This window comes from the organism of the source record quoted next, unplaced genomic scaffold, assembly GCF_019419815.1.
Source record: "Pyrus x bretschneideri cultivar Hongxiangsu unplaced genomic scaffold, Pyrus_bretschneideri_v1 Contig11, whole genome shotgun sequence".
NCBI classification, from domain to species: Eukaryota; Viridiplantae; Streptophyta; class Magnoliopsida; order Rosales; family Rosaceae; genus Pyrus; species Pyrus x bretschneideri.
In genome coordinates, this window is record NW_025999402.1 from 5,957,809 (window position 1) to 5,981,075 (window position 23,267).

A 23,267-nucleotide genomic window follows, 5' to 3' on the forward strand; every position below is an offset into this window, starting at 1 on the left:
TTCGATATTTTAGTTTGAACTAAATATATTGAACTTAGGCACAAGAGGGCGGTTGTAACAAACTTCGGCATAAGAGGACGGATAAACTGCTCTGATCTGCTGATCTAATGCACAACTGCGAAACGCCACAACTGAATTCTTCTTTTTAAGGGTTTTTGGGTCATCACCTCAAACTCAGAAATACGAACAAATCTTCAACACCCCCGCTATTCATTTCTGACTCCGGTTGCCATTGATTGCAGATCCCAACCATGCTGACCCAGAGAGCGACCAAAGGGGTCTGCAACCGCTTTTTCAATATGGTAATTGATTTCTTTTTGTCAATTTAATCGCGTTTTCATTGATTACCCAGTTGTTCATTGCTTATTGAATAATGAGTTGGAGACAGATTTTGATTTTTCTTTGATTAGCTTAAGTTTGCTTGGTATAGAGTAATGGGTTGGAGGCAAGAGTTTGTGTTTATGTTTGTTTAGAAATACATGTGTTGGTTAGGCCAGTTGACATGACAGTGTGCCCGCCCTATTGGACTTAAGTTCAAATCACCCTCTCATAGATTAGACTAGTTTAGAACGTCGCATTGTCAAAAATGATTTGTTTCTGCAGATTTATATGTTCTCCTTGGTATGGATTTTTAGGGATCTTGCTCACATGGTGATTCTTGTAAATACCTTCATCCCAATAACAGTCAGCAGAATACAGTTTTGATTGATACTAATCAATCTTCGACTTTTCAAGAGAATCAGTCGGTTGGAGGCAGCTCCTTGCCAGGTAACTTCAAATTGTATGTTGCTAGTTGACCGTTGGTGTCTTCGTTTTTGTTTTTCACAAACTCGACTTCAGATGTGAGCTAGTCCGACTCCTGAAGTTAATGCTTTAGTTCTAGTGCTTACTTTTCCTCATTATGCTTCACAGATGTGGTGGTCAGAGATCATACGGGAGCGTCATCGAGCAATCTACCTCCATCCCTAATGCCTCCTCCAGAGGGTGGACATCCGCGGCTTCCTTTTGTAGGCTGGGGATAAGTTCAACTTTTTTTGTACGGATAACTTCCTAGATCCTAGTAAACTTGGTTTGAACTAGTTGACATACTTCTAGTTAAGTTTCATCAAGGCTTGTAGGATTGTACCTTGTGTTTTATAGTACTGACTGAAACATGTTGTTCATATCATTTCCAAAGAGAATGTGTTGTATCTTGTACTATAGTTCCTTTTTCAAGAAATGCTTGTTTCGTTTGATTCGTGTCTGAGTGTTTATGCTGCGACGGACATGCACCTTTTCTCAACTTCTGTATCGTGTCTGACTTGTTCGAAAACTAAGACATGGGTATCGAAATTGATTCGGTTCCCGACTTCTCTTGCGATTACTAACACCAGCCCAAAAAATTTGTGGCTTGCGTTGCAATCCGGAATACAAACTTGAAAACGAGAAATTATATTGATTAAGGAGAGTAGTTGATTTCATACTCATTTCTTCTTGTATCTTGACTTGCGCAAATGTTGGATTAGAGAACATGTGATAACAAAGATCATAGTAATGCCCATGTTGAACTTTGACCCGTTTCGTATGTAGAACTCTTTTTATTTTTTTTTTGTTGATAATCCTTTTGTTATGAAGAAAGTTAAGGCAGTGGTTACACTCCTCAACACAACATTCGTTTCCAAACAATGCGAGATAAATTGCCAATGCAAAGAATAAATAACGAAAATTTAACCTACAATTCGGTTGCCAATGGTTTATATCTTAATGGTTTTCTTCAACTAATTAAAGAGAGTTGTTGTTACTCTATTAAAAGAAGAGTTTTTGTTTGAAATAGTTAAAGAGAGTTTAAAAGACTTGTATTCTTTTAAAAAGAGTTTAAAATTGAGGGGTTAATTTTTTATTTTATTTTATTTTTTAACAAAAGGAAGACATACACACTTTTGAGGCCACTTGCATCTTTAATGGAAGATGCAAAATACCTTGGAATGTGTATTTTGCAATTTGTGTTGGCCTAAACCTTCGAATAGAGAGATGTAAAATATACATCTTAGTTGGAAATTATAAACAAAAACCTAAAATATACATATTTTTTTGCATCTATTGGTGGTGGGTTCTGTAAATCAAAGTCAGAAAATTAAATAGAATCTTAAATTTACATCTATCTTATTGGATTAGAAATCTTAGCATATTTCGAAAGTGTAAAATAATTAACATGTAAATATAATTTTTGTATCTCAAATTTGCATCTCTTCATTGAAAATGCTCTAAGGCAGTAAATGAAAGAAATGTAAGCCATGAATTATGGGACTGCATAACTGAAAAATTAACATAAATACACAAACAAACAAGTTGTAGGAAAAAAAAATACAAACAAAAAAGACAATTTAATATGCAAAAGGGTGCCATTCATAGAAAAAATTACAATTTAATATGCAAAAGAGTACCATTGATAGGAAAAGTTACTATGCAAACAAAAATATTACTTTTACCATATTTTCATATCATATTTGTACCATTTTTCTAATAAATATGGAACTCATACACATGTGTTGATGCCTTGATGGGTGCTATCTCCATTAGAAATTTGCTATAAATGTAATATAAAAAATGTGATAAGTGTAACATTACTCTTATGCAAATTAATGAATAGGGTCAAATACCTCTTAATACCATTAATAAAAGAAATAAAATAAAATAAAGAAGAGCTGTTAGAAATTGAATAATAATAAAAATTCAGTGTCAAGGTAGGAGAAAATCTCTCAAGACTCACGTAACACGTACCGTGTAAGTAGGAAAAGAGGGGATATATATTTCAAGTGAAGGTATTTAGGGTTTAACCGTCGAAGTAGTGTCAAGAGTAGTGGTCACAGACTCACAGTTTCTTAACTTCACAAAAGGGTCGCAGTTGATTCTGATTTGAGCCAGCATCTACAGAAATTCTCCAGAGACTTTTGTTTAGGGTTTTGTTTTTTGTTTTTTTGTCTTCTTTATTTTGCTGGTGTTTGTCTTTTAGCCGAATATGAATCCTTTTCTATTCTCATTTTATTCAATGCCAAATGCAGCAAACTTGGCTTCTACATGGTAAACAGATCAAACAATTTGTTCTATAATTTGTCACGCACAAAGAAATTTGAATAGGGCACACTTCACTAAACCCTAATTTTTAAGCTCAAAGCATGATGAAGCTCTCTCGTTTCTTCACGCTGCTTTTTGTTGTGCTTTTAGTGTTTGTCATTGTTTTCCTTCAAAAACGACATATAAAACACAAAGATTTGCACATAACATCTCGGATATTAAATTGGCCATGGCCATACCATGTACCGAAAATATGGCCGCCATATTCCTCCCCATCCGTCTACCCTAAGAGTCCATCGGTTCAAATACCAGAATCTCCACCTCCAGATTACCCTGAGAATCCTTACAAGTTGCGGGTTTTTAATGTGTTGGACTTCGGTGCTCAGGGGAATGGTGTCAAAGATGACACTGAAGCATTCCAGGACACTTGGAATGCTGTTTGCCAAGCTGAAATTAGCACTGCTGCCATGTTTCTTGTTCCTAACAATTTATCCTTCTTGATTCAACCTATCGTTTTCGAGGGGCCTTGCAAATCTAGGCTTGTGTTTCAGGTAATTTTAGTAATTAATTATCATGTTACAAGTCGTTTAGTTGTAACTATTTGTATGTTTATATGTTAATTAATGGATGAGATCAGATTGAGGGAGCCCTTATGCCTCCGGATGGACCCGATCAATGGCCCCCAAACACCAAGAGGCAAGACTGGCTGCTCTTCAAAGAAGTCCATAGAATGCTAATGCAAGGGAATGGTCTTTTAAATGGGAGAGGAGAGAAATGGTGGGACCTCCCCTGCAAGCCTCACAAGGTATGATGATATCAATAATTAATTACGTGCTTTTGACCGGTTGGTAAGGTCAGTGTGTAACACTCGAATTTGAACTCTCTTCTTGTACACGCAAACAAGTAGTTTAGAATTGGCTTTTTAAAAAAGTTTCTCATTTAATTTTTTTTTTCTTCTGATAATTATATATTTAATCTTAGAACTACATGCCTATTGATGATATTAATTTTGTATCAATGTTGGAACAGGGAGGAAAGGGTCCTTGTGATAGCCCATCTGTAAGTGCTCACCACAGAAGTTATTATCATGATTTAACAGTTGAAAATAGCCCTCTTTATGTTATTAAAACCTTATTAAAAATCAAATATTCAAGCAACCATTGCTAATAATTGTATATTTGAATCTTATAATGCATGCAGATCATAAGGTTCTCAAAAGGGTCAGATTTGTTTGTTCGAGGACTTAGGCTTGAGAACAGCCCCAAGATTCATATTCGTTTTGATAGTTGTGCACATGTCAGTGTCGAAAGCATTAGCATAATTTCACCTGAAGACAGTCCCAACACAGATGGAATCCACATAGAGGACACAACCAATGCCGAAATACACCATTCAACCATTTCCACGGGTAATTATTTACAACTCGCACATTTTTTAACATTGAAAAGAAAAATACGACTAGACTATAATCTAGTTGATTGTGCTTTCTTGTGTGTGTGCATAACTCCTACATTTCTATCATATTGAAGCAGAATTTTAATTATTTGAAGGCTCATTCTTCTCTACCTCAATTTCATATGTAGGCGATGATTGTGTCTCGATTGGAACGGGCTGCTATAACGTGGATATAAGTTACATGACGTGTGGTCCAAGTCACGGAATAAGGTATTAGACCATTGAGGTTCAGGATGATTAATATCAGAATGTGTATGTTTAAATTCACAACTTAACAACAAAAGTCTGATGAGAGGATATTTCCCAAATTATATATCTTGATATAACTAAATATTCTGTTTCTCTTTGCAGCATAGGTAGTCTTGGCAAAGGAAACTCACAAGCCTGTGTTACAAACATCACAGTGAGTGACTCCATCATCAAGAATTCCAACAACGGTGTTCGGATCAAAACATGGCAAGGCGGCTCCGGCATGGTATCTAAAGTAACCTTCAAGGACATTCACATGGACACAGTTTTAAACCCCATTATCATAAACCAGTTTTACTGCCTCAAGAAACAATGCTCCAACCAAACTTCTGCAGTATTGATTGACAGTGTTCAGTTCTCAAACATAATGGGCACGTATGACAGTAGAAAGCCTCCTATGCATCTTGCTTGCAGCGATTCACTGCCATGCAAAAATCTGACCCTGTCGGGAATACACTTGCTTCCTGCTCAAGGAGGGACTCACTTGGATCCATTTTGCTCGCAAGCTTTTGGTACTAAGGATGCATTTTCCACTCCACAGGCTCCATGTTTGATGACAGGTTACCCCAAAGGGCTGGAAAATGAGGTGGATAGGTCATGTTTTTAGTAAATGTGATTATGCGAGGGATTTCGGATTAGAATCTGTAATGTAAGTCTCCAATAAAATCATGTAGACGCGTCTCTAATAGAAGTGTAGAAGTGAAATATCCTACCTTTATTAGTGACGCTGTCCGTCTACAATATTCAGTAAAAGTGGTTTGTGTACCATTACTCATCTCTCTCAGCCTTTTTTCAGGAACTTTAACAATAGCAAAGATAAGGATGTAGTGGTTCATAATCATTTATCTTTGCAATTGAACTCAACAATAGTTTGAATAACATTGATAAATAAGTGTTAAGGAATGTCGGTACTACAAGATAAAGAATGCACAAAGTAAAGTAGAAAATGGAAACCAAGAATTTATGCCCACGTCCACGAAACAAGGATCAATCTTCACTATATGAAAAAGATGAGTACAACAAGAGCAGTCTTACCAAGCCAAAGACAAGGCTTGATGGATATAAAAAAGTATAATACACACTTTCTATCACTCTAAACTTCACTCACACAATGTGTAGTGGAACACTCTCACTCTCACCCTTGGATTGGAACTTTAGCCTTGGACTTGATCCTTTTCTACTCACTCTTTCTTGATTGGTTACATCACTACAACATCACACCCATATTTATAGGTGAGGGCTTTGCATTCTACTAGTTCCTAGTTCCTTCTACAAACTAGAACTAGTTTCTAGTTTCTAGTATATTCTACAATCCTCTAACTTAGATAATTCTATACTAGCCACAAAAATGTAGCTTCTAGATCTTTCCATTTTGCAACCAAAGAAGCTAGTACTTTCTAGCTTCTTCCACCAACTTAATAACTTGCTAGAATTGTCTAGCATGCTCCAACCACCTCACTTGCTTACTAGAATAATCTAGAACATTCACCATGGGTTGGACCATATACCAACAATAAGCGCATAAATCAATTGATTCTCCATTGCTTTCCTACTTTTTCTAGACAAACAAACAGATCTTTATCACCAACTAATGTATTACTAGATATTATTATTATTAGGGGTGTGCTATCCACACACCCTTTTTACTTCATACACACCCTCTTTAATTTGCGGCCGTCGGATCGACTGAATTAAAAAAGATCAAATGGCAGAAATTAATAAAGGGTGTGTGAAAAGTAAAAAGAGGTGTGAATAGCACACCCCTTATTATTACTATGTGACATCTTTGAATTTCTTTACTACTTTGGAGGTGATTCGAGCTCAGATATAAAAGAGCAAACATCATGCACTGTACCATAACCCATATCTAATATGTATGTTAATATAATAATGAGTTTTCAATCCGAAGTATATTTTGTGTCCTAGTATAAAATTTTATTAGTTAGTAGATTTAAAACGCTCTTACCATTTATTGAGAGGCTTATAGAATTTTTAAGTTGGAAAAAAAGAAAAATCAATAGAAATAACACTAGCTGGCGAGAACATATCCAGAATGGAGTATAGTCGACCTGAACAACTTCAAATATTCTGCATGAGCTTGTAGTGCATCGATAACTCCATGAAAATAGGTTGTATCAATTAATGACCAACTTAAATTTGGAAGGAACGGATTTTTTTTCTGAATAATGTGATTGTTAAGTATTTGTAAAACCTTTTGATTGCCCTGGGTGTAAAATGTAATAATAAGCCATTTAGAAGCAGTAGTTTTATCATTTATTGAGTAATATAAGTCAGTTTTTTGTTGAAACTTTTAGCTTGAAATAGTAAAATCATTATAAAAAATTAGTAAGGCCTAGAATGGAACTAGTACAGAGTTAAATCGGTAAAAAAATCTCAGGAATGTCTTACAATTTTTAAGAAGCTTTTATAATTCTCAAAAATAGGTTTTATGATGATTATTTATTGCAGAATTGACTAAAAACTGTTAGTTTTAACTCTCAATGTTTGTAACCAACGGACACAACTAAAAATACCAAATAGGCACATGTCCAAGTAAAATATCCCAAAACTTCATAAAACAAATTAATTCAACACTTGTGAGCAAGATGAATTAACATGTTTTTGACACTGATCTATGCACCATACCAATTACTTTCATGGTGATTTCCAAGACCTGCGGGCAAATAGAAATCCTCACAACTGAGATAGTACATAGACCATGTCATGCCATTTAAAATGCAATTTGATAACAACTTGATATCCGATATATATTTCATCAGATAATTGACTAGCACATAAAAATGTGACTTAATGAATCCAATTGGAGATTAAATTGAATACATGGATTCTATACATACCTTATAGGTCATCTGCAAATATAAGGCATTACTAAAATGAAACTCAAGCTCCCACTAATCTGCTGCAACATTGTTACTTAATTTGCAAATCAATACTTAAATCATATTTTTGAAAATATGCCTTTGGGAATAGCCTTTCTCAATCAATGAATGCATATTACCTTAATGAAAGGTACAACTAAGCACGGAAGCAATCACCACTGTTACAAAAACATGCACCAACAACCATCTTATATGTATTAATAATTCCACATTTATGCTAAGTCCTTATGAGCCTCAAGACAAATGATCAACCGAGAAATCTAAATGATTGCAAGTAACGTAAAAATGTACGCATATACCAATTATTCATTCGTGCAACTTAAATATATTATAGACATTCGAGTAACACAAATTCATGGAAGATAAAATAACGCTTTAATAGATTCATGCAAGTCCACTTAATGCTTAAAATTTTAGAACAACTCCCACTAAGTTTTCAGAGTTTATACTTGCAAATAAGTTAATGAGTGTGAAGCCCAATTTTCGTTCACTAATTCTCCCACATGGGCAAACACTCGTTAATATATTCTTTCAAAGATGTACCTAAGAAAATTGCTTTATATTTTAGACATAATAAATAGACATCACAACCAACATAAAGTTGTCAAACAGAATTTCAGTAATGAGTTACACTTACTTTAGAATTCATCATAATTAATTTACGAGCTTGATTGCTACCAAAGTTATACTGATCAAAATAGACATACTAATCTTCATAAAATAAAAACATAGAGCTGTTTTGGGTCAAAATAGTAGTCTAAAGTGACGTCTCAAAACGACCAACACAATCTGCCAGTATAACACTCTATACAAGCATGGGTTACTAGTAAATTCACCATAATTAAAATACATGGCGAAAAATTACCAAAATTTGCAGACACATAGTAGACATATATATTTTGAACATATTAAAAATTTAGGTCATTTGGTGACCATTATACGTGTCATTCATCCGACTGTAATCAAGACACACAATCTGCCAGAAAAGCTATGTTCATCTATCATGAACATAAACATCTCTAAAAAATTCAATTTCACGTTATTTCAATTTCGATGTCCAAAGGACACTCAAGTAATCAAATTTCATCCTCTAAACAGACATCATAGTTCAAATTGAAAATATTTACAAGCATTATACTTAAACAATGCATACCTTAGCAATCCTTGATGAACCTTCATGGGTTCAATACTTTGCATCAACAAGTCTCATGAAGAGACACAAAAATATGTCATGATGCGACCAATTTCCATGCCTTCAAACCACAACCTTTTATGGGGCTCATTGTAGAAATATTTGTAACTAATGGCATGGAACTTTATCCCAATAAACTTCATGAAACTAAATTAATTTACACATGTAGGCAAGAAAATTAACTAGTTTCTAGTACTAGATTTTATGTCACAAAAGTACCTTCATGAAAAAACTTCAACACATGTAGGCAAGATGAAGATTTTCACAACTTCTGTGAAATAAAACCTATACCATGCCATCTTAATTAAACTAAAAGAAATAATCCACACATGTGGGCAAGAAGATTATCCCTCTTATTCTAATTAAGATGCAATGTTGACTGAAGTAATTAAAAAATACAGTCTCATCGTCAACTAAGCCGTTGTGGCTTGCTTGATTGAAAAGCCATTGATCAACTCCTCCCTGAAACAATTCAAGAAGTTACATGGATTAATTAACTGTAAGTGACAAAATATGATAACCTGATTTGAGCTTCGAGTCCTGCCAACAAATGGCACTAATTCCTTCATGACTCCCTTTGACATTAAATTAATCTCAAGAAACTTGATAACATACTTGAGAGATATTAATCACATATAGAACAAGTTTTATTCCACCACAAGAATGTCAATACTTACCTTTATGGAGTCAATTACTTAAATTAGAAATACTTTATGTAATGTGAGAGAACAATATATTCCTTTAATTTAAAAGCTAAATCGCTCAAATGTTTTCTTAAGTCAAACGGGTTCCTTTCCTTTTATATATTTCTTTCCGTAGTACAAAACTACTAAAACATAGCATTAAAATCATGCATTAGCTTTGTAAAAACCAAATTAAATAAGAGGAACAACCAAAATTGTTTTCTTCCATAGAAAACATCTCCAATATATGCCCTACATTAGCCTTGAAAAGTTTCTTTTCTTCTCCCCTTATGGCACATAAAAATTTACTAATCAAAGCACTGTTTAAATTCTTTAGGCAAACCATATACAAGTTTGAAAACTTATGCTTATCTATTTAGTCACATGCTTTGAATGAAATACATACCTCATGCCTTCATATGTTCACCACTTCTTTATAAACATGTATTTATAATCACATGACCAACCACAATTCTCATATAAATAGATAAAAATACAAATGAGAATTGTCACATAATTACTGCAAATCTCATTTTATTTGTATATTGTTCTCATTCTTGCCACCGGATGCTTTCTGCCATTCTCAGTCAATTCACAAGTTATGCATCAATTTCATAATTTCTAGCCATGTACAATTGACTATACTAAGATATGAAAGCAAAATTGTAGACAAAACTAATTTGATTAGTCATGCATATTCCGTATGAGTTAATATCACTATGACCATAAGCAACAAATGTACTGCATAACTATTGCTTATCTGCGATTATACATATATTGGTGTCTTTGTATGGGATCATCTCAAGCTTAAAGCAACATATGACCACCCAATCCTTGTTTAAAAACACGCCATATGTCCATTTCGCTACATGTTTGCAAAACTTAAAATTTTAATCCATGTTGATTATTTCCAACAACAACCATTAACATGGCTATTACATTCGGTCTATATATATTTCCTGCATATTATCATGTAACACAACTGATTGGAAAATTTTCCATGAATTTATATTTACCCATGAAAAACAGAGCGATAGATTTACTCATGTACTAGTGCCGAAACACCCAGACCATTTTGACAGAATATAGTCTAAAAAACAAGTAAAATCATTTATGCATATTTACATATGCTTCTCGGTATGCCTTTTATATGCATATAATAATTTATCATGTTCAAAGCATATATTTTCTCTCTGTTATAATTATCAAGTTCAAAGCTTAATAATCAAAACTAACCATATGTATGATCGACTAATTCGTACTTGACATATATAATGATCAACCCCGTTTGCTTTGATAGAGGACTTTACCGAGCTTGCTGAGTGAGACGCTTCATCAGTATTCCTTGGCAAGGTTAGAACAAAAGTATATATTTGCATATGCTTACAAAATTGACAACGACATTAGCCGAAAGTGGTTGTATCTGTCACTAAATTTATTCAACCAAAACCATTAGCATGAAAGTTGAAATAGAAAACTGAAATCATGCCATATTCCTCCAGTCACAATTAATTTAGTAAAGATGAACAAACTGTTCCAATCTTTCTTCATGAGAACTGAATACGAGAAAAAAAACTTGAAGTGCTTGAAAACCTACCGTTCAACAATTATTAGTTTACCAATTCAAGAGTGATATATCTGATAGCAGAATATGTGATTCCAAGGAGATGTGATTCTCTGCAAGGCTGCACATGCCTTGGGAGGTGACGTCCATGACTTGTCCTCCGTTGGACGACAGTGTCTTTATGCCTCGACACGGTTCGTTAGCTTTATCCGCTCTTTAACCGACCTCTTCTGGTTTCTTTTATATTTAACTAACCCTTTCTAATCATAAGATCAAAAGGAAAAAATCATACAGGATCTCATATGTCGATGCATATATGAACCTCCTCATTGGGCTCACTGATCATCTCAAAAATTCTCCAGTGCAAGAACACATGACTATTTCAATTCAACCAAAATAATAACAAGAACATTGAAATAGAAAACGTTAAGCACTATGGTAATTCCAATTAGGAAAATTTTATCTGAATCCATGTTATGTATCTCTACACCCAATTAATAATTCTTTCCTAATAAACTACCAAACGTGCCCTTAGGTGAATGGAAAAAAAAAATATTAGAACACAACCCACCAACCATCAACACACGATCTTTACACCCAGTCTCTCATTTTTGTCGGTGAACCCAAACCCAAACGCAGTTAACCACCGTTGCTCTCATCTCTCTCTCTCTCTCTTTCTTGTTAGGTTAACTTTTTCCGGTGCCTATAAATTTGATAAACTAATATATATGCAACATTATTATTAAGTCAATTCGGTCAATTTGAATTAGTACTTTGGTTTTGTTATCAACTTAAACGTCAACAGCTTGGGGAATAAACAACGACTAATGAAGGGAAGCTACAGGTTCCAACCGACGGGCTGACGGAGAAAGAGAGAGAGTTCGTAAGTTGGCGCAGTAACATACATCGAAATCATTGTCGACAGCAAAGCCGGTGGAGCATTGCAGTTCCATTCGGTTCGAGAGGAAAGAGAAAAAGGGAGCAGAAATAAAAATAAAAAGTGGAGGAGGATGGTGGCCGTCGATGACATCGAGGAGAAGTAGTTTGGTTCACCGGAAAAAAAATGGGGGAGTGGGTATAAAGATAAACAAAGTGTGTCGACGGTCGATGGGTTTTGAGTTCTAATATTTTTTTTCTTTTCATTTCCATTCATCGAAGGACAAATTTGGTAGTTTGCTAAAAAAACTTATTAGTTGGATGTAGAGATACATAAATTAGATTCAAATAAAATTTCTCTTTCAATTATACAATTCCATAAAATAATGAACCAACTATTTCAATCTTCCTTTATTATAGTTAATTCAATATCATCATTAAGTGCTTCAATTAGAAAACGTTTGGATTTGAAGGGTGGTGGCGGTGGAAGAAAACTTGAACTCAATAGGCACCACTCGTAGAATCTAATTATATATAATCGTTTTATTTAACTTATAATTTCAGTCTATAAGACCAAATAGGAACTGATGTAAAATATGTGATGTGCATATCTGTTTGGGCCCAAAATAATATTGTTGGGTCGAGTGTAGGTTTGTGCTCGGCCCAAAGCCATGTCAAAAGTATTATGGGCTGTCTGGTGATTCTGGGCCATTCAGCAGGGATGGTCGAGTCCTATCACAAGAAGGAGTAGTTCAGATAAGCAAAGGGGACGAGGAAGTCCTAGTGCAATTAGGATTCTCGACCAACAATGAATAAAGCCCTAAAAAGGGGTGAGTTCAAAGTCCTAGTGGGAGTGGGGTTGTTCGAAGCAAAGTTGGAACAAAACAAGGAATCCCAGTCAAGATATGAGTTTAATTCAATCTCAAGAAGGAGTTGGTGCTATAAATACAAGACATCATGCAACAATTCGGGACCTTCAATTCAACACACAATTGCCCTACGCAAAACCTCTCAAACATCTTGAGATTTTTTATTTTCTTTTTCTCGCTGACACATCTTCAGTTTGGATAAACAGCACTGTTAAGGTAACCGGCAAACACCTTTAGTTTGGATAAACAGCACTGTTGCCGTAGAATCAGCCGACCGATGAGCACCTTCAGTTTGGATAAACAGCACTGCGTCGAGGCCAACTGGTTACCTATCCAACTCTCGGTCGAGAAGGGTTTTCGAATCCTTATTGTCAGAGGTCATCTTATTAGCCTTTTCGGCAAAGTAAGGTGTTACGAGTCACGACATTCGGCGTATTGGACGTCGAGTAGTTTTATGATTGGATACTCCCAAGTGAGTTTCAGAGTTCGGCATTCTGACAGCCGAACCACATTCACCATCAAGACATACATCACCTTTGAATAATTGTGTCCGTACAGTCTGGTGTCGATTCAACGTGCTTACTTACGAATATAATCATTGTGACCGAATCAGGCGCCGACGATTTGTGAACTTCGTAGAATTAGCAGCCTTGTCTTCAGGCTTGGGAATCCAAAGGCTGAGATTTGTTCCTTCCTCGGCCGCAGTCGCAAGATAAAGAAGTCAGCAACACGCTCAATGCAACATCAACAAGTTTTACTCCTCGGCCGAGTTCAGCCAATGAGTTGGCACGCCCCGCATTCAACCGAATGACGTAGTTAGCTTATTAGTTACTCGGCCTGCGCGCCACGTAGGCTTTGTAATTTTTAGGGTCAACAATATCATATTAATATGCCAAGTATGTGCAATTATATGTGGAAACGTATTGATACCGTTTCAAAGGAGGTCTGACTTGGTGGTGTTGCCAAGCATATGCAATCACAACTTGGATTAAACACATGCAGTTCACGAGAATATTGTGTAATCCAACATTAAAGCTAATAGGCTTTAATTATATAACCAGTGGCTCTGATACCAACTGTTAGTATTGATGTGTTTTGAAGAAAAAAAAATGTTTATGCTGTGCTATGAGAATGAATTCATTTTTGCTCTTTCACGTTTTCAACTTTTTTTCACCCAAAATTGTGAAAATAAGTTGTTTTTAAGTGTTCACTAAACACCTTTTTGAGCTCAACATTTTTTTTTATACCAATTTTTTTATAATAGCATCTTAGTACCAAACTAGTACTTATAAGGTTATACAATTAAACACAAATGAATGAGTGACTAACCTGATTCCAACCGCAGCCACGGAAGTCGAACACAAAAGAAGTAGCACACGGCAACACCAAGATCTTCTATAAACACCTAGCCGGATACAACTACTCTATGAGAAGCATTATGCTGTGTGTTCTAGGGCTTATAAGGACCGGTGTTTTATATAAGCTAAAAGTTGGGGTTTCAATCCATAAAGAAAACCTAAACTTACTTTCTTAGTCTCCAAGTCAAGTATCATAATCATATTCAATTAAGGATTCCATCAATCCTATTTCCAATATAAGACACTTTATATAGGATTGATATCTTTAAGAGATCAAATCACAATCAACATTATTCTCTAATATTACATTCCTATTACATGCATGTAGTATATCACTTAAAGGTTGATTTATATTGGATAAATCCAACAATTTTTGCTATACTTTTGGGATCGTCAGTAATTCCTGTTTCAGGCAGACAAGAGAGAACGTGGACGTATAGAAGTGTCCACAAAAGAAGCCTTACCAGACAGAAGCCAGAAGCTACTATTGGTAAGCAGGTTGAGTTGCTTCAAAGCATGAAATAATTTGCTTTCTGCTACTCCATAATAAAACCTTAAAGAATAATATTTAATTGTTCCTGTCTGGTTCAAGACTGCAAACCCTATAAATTTATAAGGAATATAACAAGACCTTCCGAAAATGGCCAATTGGCTACTCTTTGCATCATGCCATAAATTTCTCGTCCAACAGCAACAAACTGCCGTTGGAATCTGATGAAATGTGTGAATATAATCATGGAAATACCACAATGGGATCCTTTAAATATCCTAAAGCAATAACTTTTATTGTGTGAAATGGGTGCATGTAATCATTCAAAATCTCTTCAAATTTTAACCCACCCAACTTTTTTTCTCATTGGCCGGCTATAGCTCCTCGCATGCAGACTCCTCCACATTCTTGCCCAAAAAGCCGAAGCTAGCTCTAAATGGAACTGGTCGGTCTCGCAACATTATGTCAGTGTGTTAGCTAGGGCATGGACCGACCTTCAAAAATAGCCTCCCACTAATTCCTAGTATGAAGGTGGCCTACTTGCACTTCAAACTTATCATCACTCTTGTGAATTACCCCTCATCTCAAGATTGGAGAGAAACTTATCTACACTGGGATCAAGATCGGAGTCATCCTTACACTGTAAGCTGTAGTCAGTGCAAAATTGGGATTAATGAAATTTATGATGCTAATTTGTATGAATTAAATCCATTAGCCCACCTTAACAACTTCTAAGACAAGTCAGTCACTGAACCACATGTGCTCGATAAAATTGAAAAACAAAAATTATAGCTCACATTGCCCGTAATGTCAATGTAGAAGTATTAATTCCAAACCAATCACACATTGTTATGTGTTAAACTTTCTCACCAGGCAATGCATGATTGATTTAGATACCAGCATCTCGGGTGTAGGCAAGTCTTCCTCTCCCACAGCAGTAGTCTTCTAGTGTTATCTCTTGCAAGTTGTTCTGGTGCTCGAAGTGGTCACATACACAGCGGTTTAACTCTTATGGTGCTTTCAACTTCCTAAGATCGTGGGTACCTTCATTCTATAACCCTATTTAAACCCCTACAATGCCTAGCCGACGAAATGACAAATTACGTGTGAAAAATCCCAGTTGCATTCTTTGAATTTCAAAAGTATGAACTTGGCTACAGCTACTGAAAGTTAAGGCCTACTAACACTAGGTACAATAGAAGCACTTCTGTTCTATAAGTAGCTTAAAATTCTTTCATTCCATTTGCTCCACATGCATCTAAGTGAAGGGCTCCATATGTTGAGCATGATATTTGCTAGGGTTCGTGTGATCCTAATTTGCTTTTTCTCTTTTTGTTTCTTCTTTCCTCCCACACACGGCAGACTTCAAAGTCCTAACACTAGATATGATAAGGATTTGAACCCGATATCTCAGATTTCATTGCCACCTTCTCCTTCACCTCAAGCTGCTAGCCCAAGTTACAATGCTATTTCTGTTCATGGTAATACTGTTTTCAATGTGAGATCTTTTGGTGCCGTTGGAGACGGTGTTGCTGATGACACACAAGCATTCAAAATGGCTTGGGATAGTGCTTGTCAAACTGAAGATTCAGAAGTTCTTGTTCCTAAAGGCCATTCCTTTATGATACAGTCCATGATCTTCACAGGGCCATGTAGTTCTGGCCTCAAATTTCAGGTAATGTGGCTCGTCTGTTAAAGTTCAAAATTTTACTACATTATCTCATAGAGAAATTTTGGATGAGAATTTTTTACTTTAATTCTACCTTAACCAAAATATGATGAGAATTTATCTTTATTTTGTTCTCGTGAAGATTGATGGGACATTAGTGCCACCAGATGGACCTGATTCATGGCCAAAAAAGAACAGCAAGAGACAGTGGCTGGTTTTCTACAGAATCAATGGAATGTCAATGCAAGGGGGTGGTGTAATAGATGGGAGAGGAGAGAAATGGTGGGATCTTCCTTGTAAACCCCACAAAGTAAGCACTTTTTCGACTTTACAATCACCAGTTTGTGAAAATTTAATAATAGCCTCATGAATTTAGTACCTTAGTCCAATTTGTCCCTGAACTTCCAATTTGGTTTTGAATCCTATAGACTTTCAAAACTTGTCAAATAATTAACCCCTATCACCAAATTCTTCAATTTTTTAACTACAAATCAAGGGTTGCTTTCGTCCATCCAAAAGGAAAACTCATTTCCTTATATTTGACAACATGCCAGTTTCCCTGTAGTACCACCAAATCTGTCAATTTTTCCTTCAGATTAAAAGGATATTTTTGTCCATTCAAGAGGGGGGAAAAACAAAAATGTAATAAATTTGATATTGGGGAGCAAATTAATATTAAGGGCTCATAATTTAACTCAAAGTTGATAGGAAAAACTGAACATATGTCATAAGTTAATGGGGAATTGTTAAATTCTCCGATTTTTTTTTTTTAATTTTTTTAATTTTTTAATTTTTTTAATTTTTTTTGTAATACAAGTTAAATTTTTATAGAATTATAGCCAAATCCCTAAATTTGATATGTCTCGTAAAAATTTTAATTGAAGGTACTTTGATACAACTTTCTTACTCTTTCAATTATATGTAATGGACCAGGGAATTAATGGAACAACGCAGCCTGGCCCTTGTGATAGCCCAGTTGTAAGTCACACCGGCAGTCAAAATTCTTTTGAACTATTGCTATTTCTGAAGTGAGCTTTTTTCAATGTTGCTTGAAATGTTCTGCTTACAGATTAATTTTCTGTCGCAGGCCATAAGATTTTTCATGAGCTCCAATTTGAGAGTGCAAGGACTCAAAGTTAAGAACAGCCCCCAGTTTCATTTTCGGTTCGATAACTGTCAAAACGTCCACATAGAATCACTTACCATAAAAGCACCTGCTTTGAGTCCCAACACAGATGGAATTCACATAGAGAACACAAACAATGTGAAACTGTACAATTCACTCATCTCCAATGGTAATTACACAAAAGCAGCTTCCGATTCAACATGTCATTCTCCGCTCTCCGATCTCTCAAAAACTCAGCCTGATCTTGGGTTTTAATTCTTCATGTAGGTGATGACTGCGTCTCAATAGGAGCTGGTTGTTACAATGTAGATATTAGGAACATTACTTGCGGCCCAAGTCATGGAATAAGGTACATCCAATGCTCCAAAGCTCAAATAGGATGGTTTCTAAAGTTTAATTCTACCCTAATTCTCCTTCTTCCTACAGTATTGGAAGTCTAGGGAATCTCCATTCTCGAGCATGTGTTTCAAATATTACCGTGAGGGACTCGATCATCAAGCACTCTGACAATGGGGTTCGGATCAAAACTTGGCAAGGCGGATCAGGGTCAGTGTCAAGGATAACATTCCACAACATTCACATGGACACCGTTCGAAACCCGATTTTATTAGATCAGTACTATTGCCTCACCAAGAACTGCCCTAACCAAACCTCTGCAGTTCAGATATCTGATATTTTGTACACAAACATAAAAGGTACATACGACGTCAGAAGCCCGCCAATGAATTTTGCTTGCAGTGACTCCATGCCGTGCACAAATCTCACTCTCTCTGAAGTGGAACTGTATCCTGCTCAAGGAGTATACGTGGCGAACCCTATTTGCTGGAGTGCTTATGGAACAGTGCAGAGCCTTACAATTCCACCTGTTTTCTGCTTGTTGGGGGGGACACCGCAAAGGTTGCCACAGAATGATAATGAAAGGTGTTAACTAATGTGGATCAAATTGTAATGCCAAGTAAACTTAGATACATATATATATATATATATATATATATATATATATATATATATATATAAGTCATAGCTATATAAAATTACAAGTGACTGAGAGTCTATAAATCTCTCTTATATAGTAGCATATGGTGTGGAATGTTTAAGGGATTTTTCCCTTGAATTATATTTTTGTGCGTTTGTACTTAAAATCCAGCTTGCTATAATGGGTTTGATCTATTTGATTTAAATTAATTAATTGTTTAGCCCAATTCCAAGAGTATCTCCAAGATATAGTCTACAAATTTCCTTACGATAAAACACCGTTGAACATAGAACCTCAGACACAATTGTTAATGATCTTAACTGGCTGAGCTTTAAACTTCTTAGAAATAGTAGAGGGATGTTAATGATATACTATTGTGAAAAATTTATATCCTAAACGCATAAAGTAATTAGAAATGACTTTAAGAAAAAGTGATTCCACACAGCACTTTTTTTCTATCTGCAAACCGCTTTTATTCATTTGCTGAAATCATTTCTCATTTTTATATTAAGAGGTAGATCGGGTTGATTCAATAAAATTGGTATAAATAAGTGACAACTGCATCTGTTTAACTAGCTGTATTTAGCACATGATCATCACATGATCATCGTAGATTATAGTTGACTAAAAAACTAGCCCCGGCCCCCAGTCTAATTTAAGAATGTTGGCTCAAAGAGGGTGTTTAGATTGGTCTAAATGGGGGACCATAGGGGCTGGAATAAAATGTAGCATAGGTCATAAAGGACCACCTCACATATTATATTTCTAAGTAGATAAACCACTGCCATTGCCATAAAGGTAGTAGATTTGTCCAGCCATGGGGCATATAATATCTTCTCTCCACTCTTCTTATCAACTCATACAGTAGTTCTGATTGTTTATTGCTAAAGTATTGCTACATGGAAAAGTCTTTGCCTTTGCTGTTTCAATTTGTTTCCATTCCCGTCAATAATTTAGGGGCCGTGTGATAGCCATTACGTTTCAGTAAAATGAAAACTGAAAGCCAATATGATTACTAAACCGGCCCTTGGTCATTTGATTTTGGTTCCTTCACTTATTTTACCCTTTTTTTTTTTTTTTATCAATTAGATTACACTGTAAAAGATGGAGTTCATAAAAGTAGTGGTAAGCTCATGAGCAGACTGGGATGTCATTCACAAACTGGATTCGAATTTCGGCATGTTACCGAAAGTTTCTGGAAAAGACATGAAAATACATCATAATTAAGAATGTTCTTTCAATACAGTTTCTCTCAGATTACGCCTTCTGATTATTCGAGCATTTCTATTTACGAAGCGTTGATCCACCGTAATTAACATGGCAACTCCAAGCTGGCTTACAATCAAGCTCTTTGGCATACAGGTGTGGTTGGAGGAGTGTACTAGCATAATGAAGCAAGTACCTCTAGCAAGGAAGCAGCAAACTGCATTTGGGTCTCCACGTCTATGGTCAAGAAGAGAGGCACATGAACAAAGAGTGACTTGATCCCGTTTTGCTCTGCAAATCGAAGGGAATGGTAGTAGACGTAATTGCACACAAACCGACCTGCATCATCCGAGGTCATCACCTCATAACCCTTCTTTGCCAAGGCCTTCGTTATTTCCTCAACGGGAAGAGAAGTCTGCACAGAATCAGAACAGAAATACCTTCAAGACTGATGAAAATGAGGAGTCATGCACTTATCAGTCATACACGAATACCAAATAAGACCTGCGAATCTACGATTGCATTAACCATCATTATAGTATTGAAGTTGTACAACCATTCAGGGTATAGTCATCACTTCGCAGTTTCCTTTATTCATCATGCACAGGAATGACTCTATTCCAAAAGGGTGGCTCCATGCCATCACACTAATCCGGAAAAAGAAACGAAATAATATATGTTCTATGACATCCTTTTCATAAAAACAAGTTTTATATGGAACAAGAATCCCGACACAAAAAGATTACTCATGATTGTAGATACTGTAATCTATGGGCTTCCAACAAGGAAGAAAATGCTTTAAGGTATAAACTCGACCTATTTTTAAAGACAACTTAAGTTCTCCAAGCAGGTATTCTTTAAGTAATCAACCTGAAATTAAAACGATATATGAAAGTCCAGGAGAAATTACAAGAAATTTCAAAGAAACATCTAATCAAAGATACATGACCACTCATTCTACCTCTCGTATATGTGCAATTCCACCATCTGAAGGAATAATCGGAACTTTCTGCAAAACAGATGATTAAAGTTTAAAAAATCTGAACAATGTTGAAGACCTCTAAAATAAAATCCCAATTAACTAGAGAACAAACCCTTTGAGTTCTGTCTAACCTGAGGCTTCCATCCCATTTCATCAGGGCAACGGAAAGTAGCTTCATTGACCGCTTGGTGCTCGAGAGCAAACTTTGTTGCACCACTATTAACACCAAAGTGTAACTATACAAAGATAGTCCAAATTAAGAAAGGGTAAGATAAGGGACACATGAATACATACACGGAAGTACTACGCTCAAACCAATTAAATTCTCTCGGACTGATGTTATGGGAAACTTTGTTATATGTTAAAAGTTCTAGAAAAATCATTAATATATTGCACACATGCATTTTCTCTCGGACAAAAAATTAAGAAACAATGGAACAGACATGAGAGCAACTGACCCAAATAGTTCTGCTGGAATTTGAAGTATCCTGCTCACTGATAGCAGATCGCAATGTCTGGTACAGGGTGACAAGTGCTCCTTGTCCTGCAGTCTCAAGAATGCTGCAACTTCCAAGAACCAGACCTTTTGGTGAACCCTTCTTCTTCACATACTCCGGGAGATTACTGACAATTGTCTCAGTTGGATTCTCCGAAACTCCGTGGAATTTCTTAAAACCGGTCACATGAATAGTTACTGGCGAAGGCCCTTCAGACCCCATTTGTCAGTTTTTAATATGTAATTGATGTATGTGTTATAGCATCAAATCAGAAATATATCTAAGTACCTGTATCAAAAAATCAAAAATGAGCAAACGAAATGGAGAGGTATAACTATAAACACACGAGCACGTTTAGAAAGTTTTGGTCTGCAATCAACATGCTTTCCTAAACAAACACATGGATTCCATTTGTGTCATTGAAAGAATTCACAGCCCGTAACGTTTTTATTTATAAAACTCATTGGTCACTCTAAAATCTGAAAGCTGATTGTTAACATCATTATATCAACGCTCTTCCTCAAAATTTTGCTCGTATTTTACTAGTTAATACCCTGATGGCACCGTTAAACAGTTACATGATTTCATTTCAAATCATTGAAAGAATTCAGACCTCGTAACGGTGTTATCCATAAAACTCATTGGTCACTCTAAAATCTGAAAGCTGATTGTTAACAGATGCATTATATCAACCCTCTTCCTCGAATTTTGCTTCGTATCATACTAGTTAACACCATAATGTAATATTTAAACAATTATATGGCTGGATACTGCAAAAGCAGTTAAATTTCAATCAATCGATAGTCTAGCAATCACAACAGCAATATTTGATGAGACTGCATTCAAAATTTGAAAAACAAAACAAGTTTCGATTCGAAAAGCAGCAGGAAATGCAAAATCGGGAATTCAACATGGCCAGAAACTAAACCAGCTGACAAACAACAAAAAAATTTAATCCAAGAAAAACAGGAGAACCCAGTATTCAACAGCAGATGAAGATCAAATATCAAGGGCAATCAACAAACTTAAAAAACAAGATGATATGAAATTATGAAAGCAATCAGAACCCCAAATTGTACACAGAAAACCCAATTGGAATCGAACAGATGATGATATATATATATCGAAGAACCCAGAAATCTACCTTGAAATAAAAGCATGCATGATTATATATTCTGAAAATTATACAACATAAATAGATAAAAGTTGGAGAGTTTTTTTTCTTGCCTGTAATCTTCCCAAGCCTCTCACCCACCAGTCTTATCTGCTCAAAGATGATTTATTTACAACCCCTCTAAGATTCTAAATAGATTGATTAGAGGAAGGGGGGAGAGAGAGAGAGAGAAGGGGAGGAGAGAGAGACAGAGAGAGGGTAGAGAGATTGAGGAACGTGTTAGTGGAGGGTCACTATCAAAGAACAAAAAAAACAGAGTAGAAATGATTATAGATGAAATTATTGTTAATTGAGATTAAAATATTTGGTAGTGAAGGACTTCGGATAGTATGCAATGGAGACATTTTCTGATGTGCATGAACGTTGAACAATTTTTTTACGGAAAATTCAATTCTAACCCTTGTCTAAGATTACTTTTTGAATAAAAACTTATCTAAGATTAAAAACTAATTCTTATCCTTGGCATTTAATTGTAATTTTTTAATATTAAATATGTTGTAATAATTATTAAATTTTTTGTTTGTAGGTTATATATTGATTCCCATAAATAATAAAAATGTTATTTATCATCGATAGTTATTATTAAGTGCTCATAATAAGAAAAGTCATATATTATCATGTATTTTTAGATACTATATGAAAATCATATATTTCTCCATATATATGTATATGCATATTACGTATATATGTATGTTTAGATACTATAGTTACGTACCGATACATTTATACCGACATATTTGTACCGAAAGTTATGTACCAATATATTTTTTAACAAAACTTACGAACCGATACTTTTGTATCTATGAGTAATATAAGGTACCTAAAATTATGTACTGAAACTTATGTATCGATACTTCCGTACCTATGAATAAAATAAGGTATCGAATGTTATGTATAAATTGATTTTGTTTTGTTCTTGAATTTTTTTAATAATGAGAATTTGAATT

At 35.3% G+C, this 23,267-nt stretch overlaps 3 protein-coding genes and 1 long non-coding RNA gene across 5 annotated transcripts; 3 read left to right on the forward strand and 1 right to left on the reverse strand.

Annotated features, from left to right (window-relative positions):
• Nucleotides 1-629: 629 nt before the first annotated feature.
• Nucleotides 630-1,237, forward strand: LOC125471876. Its single transcript, XR_007253991.1, has 2 exons — nucleotides 630-768; nucleotides 913-1,237. It is a non-coding gene; the product is annotated as an uncharacterized LOC125471876 (long non-coding RNA).
• Nucleotides 1,238-3,155: 1,918 nt separating this feature from the next.
• On the forward strand, nucleotides 3,156-5,365 carry LOC103955882 (polygalacturonase At1g48100-like). Its single transcript, XM_048577314.1, has 6 exons — nucleotides 3,156-3,605; nucleotides 3,692-3,859; nucleotides 4,084-4,173; nucleotides 4,255-4,462; nucleotides 4,638-4,719; nucleotides 4,861-5,365. Exons 1-6 carry the CDS (start codon nucleotides 3,156-3,158, stop codon nucleotides 5,363-5,365), a joined length of 1,503 nt encoding a protein of 500 aa, XP_048433271.1.
• A 10,513-nt stretch (nucleotides 5,366-15,878) lies between these two features.
• LOC103955872 (polygalacturonase At1g48100-like) lies at nucleotides 15,879-18,463 on the forward strand. Its single transcript, XM_009367782.3, has 6 exons — nucleotides 15,879-16,365; nucleotides 16,502-16,669; nucleotides 17,293-17,337; nucleotides 17,447-17,654; nucleotides 17,753-17,834; nucleotides 17,912-18,463. Exons 1-6 carry the CDS (start codon nucleotides 15,943-15,945, stop codon nucleotides 18,411-18,413), a joined length of 1,428 nt encoding a protein of 475 aa, XP_009366057.2. The 5' UTR covers nucleotides 15,879-15,942; the 3' UTR covers nucleotides 18,414-18,463.
• A 1,118-nt stretch (nucleotides 18,464-19,581) lies between these two features.
• Nucleotides 19,582-22,527, reverse strand: LOC103955873 (pyrrolidone-carboxylate peptidase 1). Of its 2 annotated transcripts, none has more exons than XM_009367784.3 (5): nucleotides 22,374-22,527; nucleotides 21,108-21,434; nucleotides 20,781-20,885; nucleotides 20,629-20,676; nucleotides 19,582-20,082 (listed from the first exon to the last, which is right to left on the reverse strand). In XM_009367784.3, exons 2-5 carry the CDS (start codon nucleotides 21,366-21,368, stop codon nucleotides 19,843-19,845), a joined length of 654 nt encoding a protein of 217 aa, XP_009366059.2. In that variant the 5' UTR covers nucleotides 21,369-21,434; nucleotides 22,374-22,527; the 3' UTR covers nucleotides 19,582-19,842. The 2 variants fall into 2 exon arrangements, with proteins under 2 accessions (XP_009366059.2, XP_009366060.2); XM_009367785.3 differs by lacking the exon at nucleotides 22,374-22,527 and adding an exon at nucleotides 22,291-22,372.
• Between the last annotated feature and the right edge of the window lie 740 nt (nucleotides 22,528-23,267).